The following is a 14402-nucleotide window of genomic DNA, read 5'->3' on the forward strand; positions in this document are numbered from 1 at the left end:
TATAAAATATATTTAAAAACAGTAATTTTGGTAATTTTATTGCAAAATTTGACAAAGTAATTGGCAAAATGCAGAAATTTTCAATTTTTTTTCGAACAAATTTACCTAAAAATCATATTTTACAAAATACATAGTTTGTATATTTCAAGTATCTTATAATGTTATATAATATCTGTTTTAAAAAGTTATTTTGGTAATTTTATTGCAAAATTTGGCAGAGTTGATGCTAAGTCCAGAAATTCTCATTTTCATTTAACTTTTAAAACATTTTGCCCCAAAATTATATTTTGTACAATGTGAGTGTATTATACTTATAGTATATTAAATGTGGTGTCTGATATAACACAAAACCAACAAAAAAAAAATCTAAGCATTTTTCTCCCATTTTTCATTTTCACTGGACAAAAAATAAATAGAGGTGATGAGGTGTTGAAACTCTGCTTCAACACCTCTCTATTCAAATAGAGAATAGTGCACGTCACCACCATGTATATAGACTATAACAGGGGTTCATATCTACAGATAGAGAATAGTCCACGCTACCACAATGTATATAGACTATAACAGAGGAGTTGAAGTAAAGTTTCAAAATCTACATTGCATAGAGAACAGAGGTGTTGAAGCACTGCTTCAACACCTCTGAGAATGAATAGAGTATAGCGCACGCTACCACAATGTATATAGACTATAACAGAGGAGTTGAAGTAAATCTTCATAATCTCTGGCTGTATACATTGTATAGAGAACAGGGGTGTTGAAGCACCGCTTCAACACCTCTTGACAATGAATAGAGTATAGTGCACGCTTCCACAATGTATATAGACTATAACAGAGGAGTTGAAGTAAATCTTCAAAATCTCTGGCTGTATACACTGTATAGAGAACAGGGGTGTTGAAGCAGTGCTTCAACACCTCTTGACAATGAATAGAGTATAGTGCACGCTTCCACAATGTATATAGACTATAACAGAGGAGTTGAAGTAAATCTTCAAAATCTCTGGCTGTATACATTGTATAGAGAACAGGGGTGTTGAAGCAGTGCTTCAACACCTCTTGACAATGAATAGAGTATAGTGCACGCTTCCACAATGTATATAGACTATAACAGAGGAGTTGAAGTAAATCTTCAAAATCTCTGGCTGTATACATTGTATAGAGAACAGGGGTGTTGAAGCACTCAACACCTCTGAAAATGAATAGAATATAGTGCACAGTATATACTGGTATAGAATATAACGCCAATGTACGTACTGTCACGGTATATCGTCCATATCCATATAGTGTATAGGTCTATGCACTGCGTTGACATCTAAGATCTCAATCTCAACTTGGTCTAAGCATTCTAGATTTAATATTTTTTTCTAGATTCAAATAATTCACTGTAACACATGTTTCAAGGGATGTATGTACTACACATGTGTCAATGGATGTATGTACTTTACATGTTTCAAGGGATGTATGTACTACATATGTTTCAAATGATGTATGTACTCCCCATATCAAAGGATGTATGTTCCAAACATGCTTCAAAGAATACATGTACAACACATCTTTCAAGGGATGTATGTATTCCCCATATATAAGGATGTATGTACTACACATATTTCAAGGGATGTATGTACTACACATGTTTCAGTGGTTGTATGTACTACACATGTTTCAAGGGATGTATGTACTACACATGTGTCAATGGATGTATGTACTACAAATGTTTCAAGGGATGTATGTACTACACATGTGTCAATGGATGTATGTACTACAAATGTTTCAAGGGATGTATGTACTTCACATGTTTCAAAGGATGTATGTATTATACGTGTTTCAAAGGATGTATGTATAATACGTGTTTCAAGGGATGTATTTACTTCACATGTTTCAAAGGATGTATGTATTATACGTGTTTCAATGGATGTATTTACTACACTTGTTTCAAAAGATGTATGTATTATACGTGTTTCAAGGGATGTATTTACTATACATGTTTCAAGGGATGTATGTACTACACATGTCTCATGGGATGTATTTACTACACTTGTTTCAAAGGATGTATGTATTATACGTGTTTCATGGGATGTATTTACTATACATGTTTCAAGGGATGTATGTACTACACATGTTTCAAGGGATGTATGTACTACACATGTGTCAATGGATGTTTGTACTACACATGCTTCAAGGGATGTATGTACTATACATGTTTCAATGGATGTATGTACTACATATGCTTCAATGGATGTATGTACTACATATGCTTCAATGGATGTATGTACTTTACATGTTTCAAGGGATGTATGTACTACATATATGACAAGGGATGTATGTACAACATATGTTTCAAAGGATGTATGTACTACACATGTTTCAAGGGATGTATGTACTATACATGTTTCAAGGGATGTATGTACTACACATGTTTCAAGGGATGTATGTACTACACATGTTTCAATGGATGTATGTACTACACATGTTTCAATGGATGTATGTACTACACATGTTTCAATGGATGTATGTACTACACATGTTTCAATGGATGTATGTACTATACATGTTTCAATGGATGTATGTACTACACATGTTTCAAGGGATGTATGTACTATACATGTTTCAATGGATGTATGTACTACACATGTTTCAAGGGATGTATGTACTATACATGTTTCAATGGATGTATGTACTACACATGTTTCAATGGATGTATGTACTACACATGTTTCAATGAATGTATGTACTACACATGTTTCAAGGGATGTATGTACTACACATGTTTCAATGGATGTATGTACTACACATGTTTCAAGGGATGTATGTACTACACATGTTTCAATGGATGTATGTACTACACATGTTTCAATGGATGTATGTACTATACATGTTTCAATGGATGTATGTACTACACATGTTTCAATGGATGTATGTACTACACATGTTTCAATGGATGTATGTACTACACATGTTTCAATGGATGTATGTACTATACATGTTTCAATGGATGTATGTACTACACATGTTTCAATGGATGTATGTACTACACATGTTTCAATGGATGTATGTACTATACATGTTTCAATGGATGTATGTACTACACATGTTTCAATGGATGTATGTACTACACATGTTTCAATGGATGTATGTACTACACATGTTTCAATGGATGTATGTACAACACATGTTTCAATGGATGTATGTACTACACATGTTTCAATGGATGTATGTACTACACATGTTTCAATGGATGTATGTACTACACATGTTTCAATGGATGTATGTACTACACATGTTTCAATGGATGTATGTACTACACATGTTTCAATGGATGTATGTACTATACATGTTTCAATGGATGTATGTACTATACATGTTTCAATGGATGTATGTACTACACATGTTTCAATGGATGTATGTACTACACATGTTTCAATGGATGTATGTACTACACATGTTTCAATGGATGTATGTACTATACATGTTTCAATGGATGTATGTACTATACATGTTTCAATGGATGTATGTACTACACATGTTTCAATGGATGTATGTACTACACATGTTTCAATGGATGTATGTACTACACATGTTTCAATGGATGTATGTACTACACATGTTTCAATGGATGTATGTACTACACATGTTTCAATGGATGTATGTACTACACATGTTTCAATGGATGTATGTACTACACATGTTTCAATGGATGTATGTACTACACATGTTTCAATGGATGTATGTACTACACATGTTTCAATGGATGTATGTACTACACATGTTTCAAGGGATGTATGTACTACACATGTTTCAAGGGATGTATGTACTACACATGTTTCAAGGGATGTATGTACTACACATGTTTCAAGGGATGTATGTACTACACATGTTTCAATGGATGTATGTTCTACACATGTTTCAATGGATGTATGTACTACACATGTTTCAATGGATGTATGTTCTACACATGTTTCAAGGGATGTATGTACTACACATGTTTCAAGGGATGTATGTACTACACATGTTTCAAGGGATGTATGTACTACACATGTTTCAAGGGATGTATGTACTACACATGTTTCAAGGGATGTATGTACTACACATGTTTCAAGGGATGTATGTACTACACATGTTTCAATGGATGTATGTACTACACATGTTTCAATGGATGTATGTACTACACATGTTTCAATGGATGTATGTACTACACATGTTTCAATGGATGTATGTACTACACATGTTTCAATGGATGTATGTACTACACATGTTTCAAGGGATGTATGTACTACACATGTTTCAATGGATGTATGTACTATACATGTTTCAAGGGATGTATGTACTACACATGTTTCAAGGGATGTATGTACTATACATGTTTCAAGGGATGTATGTACTACACATGTTTCAAGGGATGTATGTACTACACATGTTTCAATGGATGTATGTTCTACACATGTTTCAATGGATGTATGTACTACACATGTTTCAATGGATGTATGTACTACACATGTTTCAAGGGATGTATGTACTACACATGTTTCAATGGATGTATGTACTATACATGTTTCAAGGGATGTATGTACTACACATGTTTCAATGGATGTATGTACTACACATGTTTCAAGGGATGTATGTACTACACATGTTTCAAGGGATGTATGTACTACACATGTTTCAAGGGATGTATGTACTACACATGTTTCAAGGGATGTATGTACTACACATGTTTCAAGGGATGTATGTACTTCACATGTTTCAATGGATGTATGTACTACACATGTTTCAAGGGATGTATGTACTACACATGTTTCAATGGATGTATGTACTACACATGTTTCAATGGATGTATGTACTACACATGTTTCAAGGGATGTATGTACTACACATGTTTCAAGGGATGTATGTACTATACATGTTTCAAGGGATGTATGTACTTCACATGTTTCAATGGATGTATGTACTACACATGTTTCAATGGATGTATGTACTACACATGTTTCAATGGATGTATGTACTGCACATGTTTCAATGGATGTATATACTACACATGTTTCAATGGATGTATGTACTACACATGTTTCAATGGATGTATATACTACACATGTTTCTAGGGATGTATGTACTACACATGTTTCAATGGATGTATGTACTACACATGTTTCAAGGGATGTATGTACTACACATGTTTCAAGGGATGTATGTACTACACATGTTTCAAGGGATGTATGTACTTCACATGTTTCAATGGATGTATGTACTACACATGTTTCAATGGATGTATGTACTACACATGTTTCAATGGATGTATATACTGCACATGTTTCAATGGATGTATGTACTACACATGTTTCAATGGATGTATGTACTACACATGTTTCAATGGATGTATATACTACACATGTTTCTAGGGATGTATGTACTACACATGTTTCAATGGATGTATGTACTACACATGTTTCAATGGATGTATGTACTACACATGTTTCAAGGGATGTATGTACTACACATGTTTCAAGGGATGTATGTACTACACATGTTTCAAGGGATGTATGTACTACACATGTTTCAAGGGATGTATGTACTTTACATGTTTCAAGGGATGTATGTACTACACATGTTTCAAGGGATGTATGTACTACACATGTTTCAAGGGATGTATGTACTACACATGTTTCAATGGATGTATGTACTACACATGTTTCAATGGATGTATGTACTACACATGTTTCAAGGGATGTATGTACTTCACATGTTTCAATAGATGTATGTACTACACATGTTTCAATGGATGTATGTACTACACATGTTTCAATGGATGTATGTACTATACATGTTTCAATGGATGTATGTACTACACATGTTTCAAGGGATGTATGTACTTTACATGTTTCAAGGGATGTATGTACTACACATGTTTCAATGGATGTATGTACTACACATGTTTCAAAATATGTATGTACTATACATGTTTCAAGGGAAGTATGTACTTTACATGTTTCAATGGATGTATGTACTACACGTGTTTCAATGGATGTATGTACTATACATGTTTCAATGGATGTATGTACTACACGTGTTTCAATGGATGTATGTACTACACATGTTTCAATGGATGTATGTACTACACATGTTTCAAGGGAAGTATGTACTACACATGTTTCAATGGATGTATGTACTACACATGTTTCAATGGATGTATGTACTACACATGTTTCAATGGATGTATGTACTACACATGTTTCAATGGATGTATATACTACACATGTTTCAATGGATGTATGTACTACACATGTTTCAATGGATGTATGTACTATACATGTTTCAATGGATGTATGTACTACACATGTTTCAATGGATGTATGTACTACACATGTTTCAATGGATGTATATACTACACATGTTTCAAGGGATGTATGTACTACACATGTTTCAATGGATGTATATACTACACATGTTTCAAGGGATGTATGTACTTTACATGTTTCAATGGATGTATGTACTACACATGTTTCAATGGATGTATGTACTACACATGTTTCAATGGATGTATGTACTTTACATGTTTCAATGGATGTATGTACTACACATGTTTCAATGGATGTATGTACTACACATGTTTCAATGGATGTATATACTACACATGTTTCAAGGGATGTATGTACTTTACATGTTTCAATGGATGTATGTACTACACATGTTTCAATGGATGTATGTACTACACATGTTTCAATGGATGTATGTACTACACATGTTTCAATGGATGTATGTACTTTACATGTTTCAATGGATGTATGTACTACACATGTTTCAATGGATGTATGTACTACACATGTTTCAATGGATGTATGTACTACACATGTTTCAAGGGATGTATGTACTTTACATGTTTCAATGGATGTATGTACTACACATGTTTCAATGGATGTATGTACTACACATGTTTCAAGGGATGTATGTACTTTACATGTTTCAATGGATGTATGTACTACACATGTTTCAATGGATGTATGTACTACACATGTTTCAAGGGATGTATGTACTACACATGTTTCAAGGGATGTATGTACTACACATGTTTCAATGGATGTATATACTACACATGTTTCAAGGGATGTATGTACTTTACATGTTTCAAGGGATGTATGTACTACACATGTTTCAAGGGATGTATGTACTACACATGTTTCAAGGGATGTATGTACTACACATGTTTCAATGGATGTATGTACTACACATGTTTCAAGGGATGTATGTACTTTACATGTTTCAAGGGATGTATGTACTACACATGTTTCAATGGATGTATGTACTACACATGTTTCAAGGGATGTATGTACTTTACATGTTTCAATGGATGTATGTACTACACATGTTTCAATGGATGTATATACTACACATGTTTCAAGGGATGTATGTACTTTACATGTTTCAATGGATGTATGTACTACACATGTTTCAATGGATGTATATACTACACATGTTTCAATGGATGTATGTACTTTACATGTTTCAATGGATGTATGTACTACACATGTTTCAAGGGATGTATGTACTACACATGTTTCAATAGATGTATGTACTACACATGTTTCAATGGATGTATGTACTACACATGTTTCAAGGGATGTATGTACTACACATGTTTCAATGGATGTATGTACTACACATGTTTCAAGGGATGTATGTACTACACATGTTTCAAGGGATGTATGTACTACACATGTTTCAAGGGATGTATGTACTACACATGTTTCAAGGGATGTATGTACTACACATGTTTCAATGGATGTATGTACTACACATGTTTCAAGGGATGTATGTACTACACATGTTTCAATGGATGTATGTACTACACATGTTTCAATGGATGTATGTACTACACATGTTTCAATGGATGTATGTACTACACATGTTTCAATGGATGTATGTACTACACATGTTTCAATGGATGTATGTCCTACACATGTTTCAATAGATGTATGTACTACACATGTTTCAATGGATGTATGTTCTACACATGTGTCAATGGATGTATGTACTACACATGTTTCAATGGATGTATGTACTACACATGTTTCAATGGATGTATGTTCTACACATGTTTCAATGGATGTATGTACTACACATGTTTCAATGGATGTATGTTCTACACATGTTTCAATGGATGTATGTTCTACACATGTTTCAATGGATGTATGTACTACACATGTTTCAATGGATGTATGTACTACACATGTTTCAATGGATGTATGTTCTACACATGTTTCAAGGGATGTATGTACTACACATGTTTCAATGGATGTATGTACTACACATGTTTCAATGGATGTATGTACTACACATGTTTCAATGGATGTATGTACTACACATGTTTCAATGGATGTATGTACTACACATGTTTCAATGGATGTATGTTCTACACATGTTTCAATGGATGTATGTTCTACACATGTTTCAATGGATGTATGTACTACACATGTTTCAATGGATGTATGTACTACACATGTTTCAATGGATGTATGTACTACACATGTTTCAATAGATGTATGTACTACACATGTTTCAATGGATGTATGTACTACACATGTTTCAATGGATGTATTTACTTTACATGTTTCAAGGGATGTATGTTCTACACATGTTTCAATGGATGTATGTACTTTACATGTTTCAATGGATGTATGTACTACACATGTTTCAATGGATGTATGTACTACACATGTTTCAATGGATGTATTTACTTTACATGTTTCAAGGGATGTATGTTCTACACATGTTTCAATGGATGTATGTACTACACATGTTTCAATAGATGTATGTACTACACATGTTTCAAGGGATGTATGTTCTACACATGTTTCAATGGATGTATTTACTTTACATGTTTCAATGGATGTATGTACTACACATGTTTCAATGGATGTATGTACTACACATGTTTCAATGGATGTATGTACTACACATGTTTCAATGGATGTATGTACTACACATGTTTCAAGGGATGTATGTACTACACATGTTTTAATGGATGTATGTACTACACATGTTTCAATGGATGTATGTACTACACATGTTTCAAGGGATGTATGTACTACACATGTTTCAATGGATGTATGTACTATACATGTTTCAATGGATGTATGTACTACACATGTTTCAATAGATGTATGTACTATACATGTTTCAATGGATGTATGTACTATACATGTTTCAATGGATGTATGTACTACACATGTTTCAATGGATGTATGTACTATACATGTTTCAATGGATGTATGTACTACACATGTTTCAATAGATGTATGTACTACACATGTTTCAATGGATGTATGTACTATACATGTTTCAATGGATGTATGTACTACACATGTTTCAATGGATGTATGTACTACACATGTTTCAATGGATGTATGTACTACACATGTTTCAATGGATGTATGTACTATACATGTTTCAATGGATGTATGTACTACTCATGTTTCAATGGATGTATGTACTACACATGTTTCAATGGATGTATGTACTATACATGTTTCAATGGATGTATGTACTACACATGTTTCAATGGATGTATGTACTACACATGTTTCAATGGATGTATGTACTACACATGTTTCAATAGATGTATGTACTACACATGTTTCAATGGATGTATGTACTACACATGTTTCAATGGATGTATGTACTACACATGTTTCAATGGATGTATGTACTTTACATGTTTCAATGGATGTATGTACTACACATGTTTCAATGGATGTATGTACTTTACATGTTTCAATGGATGTATGTACTACACATGTTTCAATGGATGTATATACTACACATGTTTCAATGGATGTATGTACTTTACATGTTTCAATGGATGTATGTACTACACATGTTTCAATGGATGTATGTACTACACATGTTTCAATGGATGTATATACTACACATGTTTCAATAGATGTATGTACTATACATGTTTCAATGGATGTATGTACTACACATGTTTCAATGGATGTATGTACTACACATGTTTCAATGGATGTATGTACTACTCATGTTTCAATGGATATATGTATTACACATGTTTCAATGGATGTATGTACTATACATGTTTCAATGGATGTATGTACTACACATGTTTCAAGGGATGTATGTACTTTACATGTTTCAAGGGATGTATGTACTACACATGTTTCAATGGATGTATGTACTACACATGTTTCAATGGATGTATGTACTACACATGTTTCAAGGGATTTATGAACTATACATGTTTCAATGGATGTATGTACTATACATGTTTCAAGGAATGTATGTACTTAATATGTTTCAAGGGATGTATGTACTTTACATGCTTCAATGGATGTACGTGCTACACATGTTTCAAGGAATGTATGTACTACACATGTTTCAAAGGATGTATGCACTACACATGTTTCAAGGGATGTATGTACTTCACATGTTTCAAGGGTTCAAGGGATGTATGTACTACTCATGTTTCTAGGGATGTATGTACTACTCATGTTTCTAGGGATGTATGTACTACACATGCTTCAGTGGTTGTATGTACTACACATGTTTCAAAGGATGTATGCACTACACATGTTTCAAGGGATGTATGTACTATACATGTTTCAAAGGATGTATGTACTACACATGTTTCAAAAGATATATGAACTACACATGTTTCAAGGGATGTATGTACTATACATGTTTCAAGGGATGTATGTACTACATATGTTTCAAAGGATGTATGTACTACACATGTTTCAAGGGATGTATGTACTATACATGTTTCAAAGGATGTATGTACTACACATGTTTCAAAAGATATATGCACTACACATGTTTCAAGGGATGTATGTACTATACATGTTTCAAGGGATGTATGTACTACACATGCTTCAGTGGTTGTATGTACTACACATGTTTCAAAGGATGTATGTACTACACATGTTTCAAGGGATGTATGTACTACACATGTTTCAATGGATGTATGCACTACACATGTTTCAAGGGATGTATGTACTACACATGTTTCAATGGATGTATGCACTACACATGTTTCAAGGGATGTATGTACTACACATGTTTCAATGGATGTATGTACTACACATGTTTCAAGGGATGTATGTACTATACATGTTTCAAAGGATGTATGTACTAGACATGTTTCAAAAGATATATGCACTACACATGTTTCAAGGGATGTATGTACTATACATGTTTCAAGGGATGTATGTATTACACATGTTTCAAGGGATGTATGTACTACACATGCTTCAGTGATTGTATGTACTACACATGTTTCAAAGGATGTATGTACTACACATGTTTCAAGGGATGTATATACTACACATGTTTCAAGGGATGTATGTACTACACATGTTTCAAAGGATGTATGTACTACACATGTTTCAAGGGATGTATGTACTACACATGTTTCAAGGGATGTATATACTACACATGTTTCAAAGGATGTATGTACTACACATGTTTCAAAAGATATATGCACTACACATGTTTCAAGGGATGTATGTACTATACATGTTTCAAGGGATGTATGTATTACACATGTTTCAAGGGATGTATGTACTACACATGCTTCAGTGATTGTATGTACTACACATGTTTCAAAGGATGTATGTACTACACATGTTTCAAAGAGGTATGTACTACTCACGTTTCTAGGGATGTATGTACTATACATGTTTCAAGGGATGTATGTACTACACATGTTTCAAAGGATATATGTATTACACTTGCTTCAAAGGATGTATTTTCTCCTCATGTTTCAAAGGATGTATGTAATACAATTGTTTCTAGAGATGTATATGCTACACACCAAAACTAAATAAAGAGCACTTTCATATTTTGGTATTTCAAACCCACTTATGCACTTTGGAACGCCCTAAGCGTGACATAAACATTTTCTTTTTAATGATTCAGGAATCATACAAAGTATTGGCAATAAACCTCGCCGCAGTGAACCTACGTGTAACCAAATATATATTTTCATAATTATGAGTGTGCCAACTGTCAGGAGTTTAATATTTAATAGTTTATGAATTTATCTGACAGTTGAAGCTGCCGGACGGACTCGGATTTTTGACAAATATGCCAATCACCAATAAACTGAACGTTAGTGTATGAGATAGCAGGTTGATGTGGTTCGGCTGTGAGCACAATAAAGAGAGCGCTGTAACTTCAAATGTCCTTGACGTTAGTGTGGACGTCCTTTGTTATACAAATTTTTGATCCTGATAATTAAATCCTTCGGATAAACCCCTTCGTTAACATGGGTAAAGACATGGGCCATTCAGCACATAACACGCAATGTAAAATACAAAGCCATGCATTTTTGTCAAAGGAAAACAGATTACCATACCTCCGAATTGAGTGATCAGATTGGCCAGTCGTACATTCATATAAAAGTCAGAAACATCTACCAAGGATGACCCCATCAGGTGACAGAAGGCCTGAAAGTGTACCGTGTAATTAAATGTCTAAAGTTAGCTGGTATAAAATTGATATGAAAGAATTGATATTGTGATGATTTCATATTGTGATATTGACATATGGTTTAGTCTTTTTCTAAAGATTTATGGACACTGTACTCTATAATGTAAATTATATATAATAGGTTCACCCAAGAATGTTGTTCAAATGGAGCATTCTGGTTTGGTCTCATGATATTAGTTAATATAAAAGCAGCGAGAGGCATAGGCATAGTCAGGTGGCGGATCCATGGTCTAGTGGTAACACTTGACCTTAAATCCAGGGGTCGCTGGTTCGAATCCCCTGCAAACGACTTACAAAAAACTAATCGTCTTCCGGTCCGGGAAGTACGATAACTGAGGGTCCCGTGTGACGGTGTTATACACTGTTGTACATTTAAGAACCGGGGTAGATCTAACATTGGTTATATTCTGTGCACTTTGCTAAAAAACTAATATGACTAACACTCCTATAGGAGCACTCGCCGAATGGGCATTGTCCGAGTGTGAGTATAAATAAGCTTTGTGTTGGTGCACTGGAGCGTATCGTTAAGCCGTGTATAAGCCAAGCTTTGTGTTGGTGCACTGGAGCGTATCGTTAAGCCGTGTATAAGCCAAGCTTTGTGTTGGTGCACTGGAGCGTATCGTTAAGCCGTGTATAAGCCAAGCTTTGTGTTGGTGCACTGGAGCGTATCGTTTAGCCGTGTATAAGCCAAGCTTTGTGTTGGTGCACTGGAGCGTATCGTTTAGCCGTGTATAAGCCAAGCTTTGTGTTGGTGCACTGGAGCGTATCGTTTAGCCGTGTATAAGCCAAGCTTTGTGTTGGTGCACTGGAGCGTATCGTTTAGCCGTGTATAAGCCAAGCAATGTGTTTTATAGTTGTCAATATTGCGAGATGTTTGTTCATTATAGATATGAATACTCTAACATTACAACTTACATGAGCATTTATCCACGAAGCCTTCTCCTGCTGGCTGAGCCAAAGACACGTGGTCCGTTTTTGATCAGTCGCGTATTGGTTCCATTTGGTTGGACATTGCACTTGAATAATGAAACATTGGTCAAGTGTCAGTACAACAAAACACATTTAAACAGTAAAAATATTCCAGATTTCAAGATTTATTTACAAAACAACCAAAAGGTCGTGGCCAATTTGAACAAATAAATAACAGTGTTAACGGATGATGCCAAAGCATATTTTATACAAATTAAACACTTAAAAAGAAATGTGTATAAATGAATCTTATCAAGTATACATCATAACTGTTATAAATAAGGTTTATATATTTCGCATCCTATATATGAATATAAATCTACGTGTATGTTTAACTGACAGGCAAACGTCATCCTAATACCGAATAAGCATATATATGTATATACAGCAGCTATAATGTATTTGTTATGCAAATATACATATTTCATACTAGAACACGTTTAATTATACTTTGGTTTTCTTATTGTTTAAAACATTACAGTGTAAATAATTTACAACCTGCATCTATGTTTGCGCTGTCTCCATCATTTCTCTAGAGGATACATTATAGTAACACGATAACTACAACAATTGTCATGGATTACCAACAATGGTTTCATACAAATTAACATATAGCAGGGATAAAACAGATACATGCATGTATTTGTCATTTAACTTAATGAAGAATTAAAGTAATCCCTAATGCAAACCATGCAAATCACCATGAATAAACTCAAATAAAGCAAAACAGAAATAAAATGTTCAACGACATAAACATGTGTCATAACTGAATTCAACTGTGAAATGAATTTTACTCTTAATTGTAATATGTAATGTAGTTCCTCCATTCCCTTTCTATGTTGTTAGAATTTAAGTTTGGACTATTTTTTAAATTTTCCTCTCTTTAAGAGGCTCGTTCACCGATTATATATTGTCAACATTCTTTTTTCCTTTAGTGTACC

At 34.0% G+C, this 14402-nt stretch overlaps 1 protein-coding gene across 2 annotated transcripts in view; it reads right to left on the minus strand.

Moving 5' to 3' along the window:
• LOC128219775 (perlucin-like protein) overlaps window positions 1–14402 on the minus strand; it is a 63651-nt gene that overhangs the window by 20554 nt on the left and 28695 nt on the right. For both annotated transcript variants that reach the window (XM_052927766.1, XM_052927765.1), the window contains exons 2-3: window positions 13408–13508; window positions 12359–12449 (exon numbers count right to left, since the gene is read on the minus strand). In XM_052927766.1, coding sequence (XP_052783726.1) covers window positions 12359–12449; window positions 13408–13508 — 192 coding nt within the window. The remainder of the gene's footprint in view (window positions 1–12358; window positions 12450–13407; window positions 13509–14402) is intronic.

Source organism: Mya arenaria, chromosome 15, assembly GCF_026914265.1.
Source record: "Mya arenaria isolate MELC-2E11 chromosome 15, ASM2691426v1".
Classification (NCBI taxonomy): domain Eukaryota; kingdom Metazoa; phylum Mollusca; class Bivalvia; order Myida; family Myidae; genus Mya; species Mya arenaria.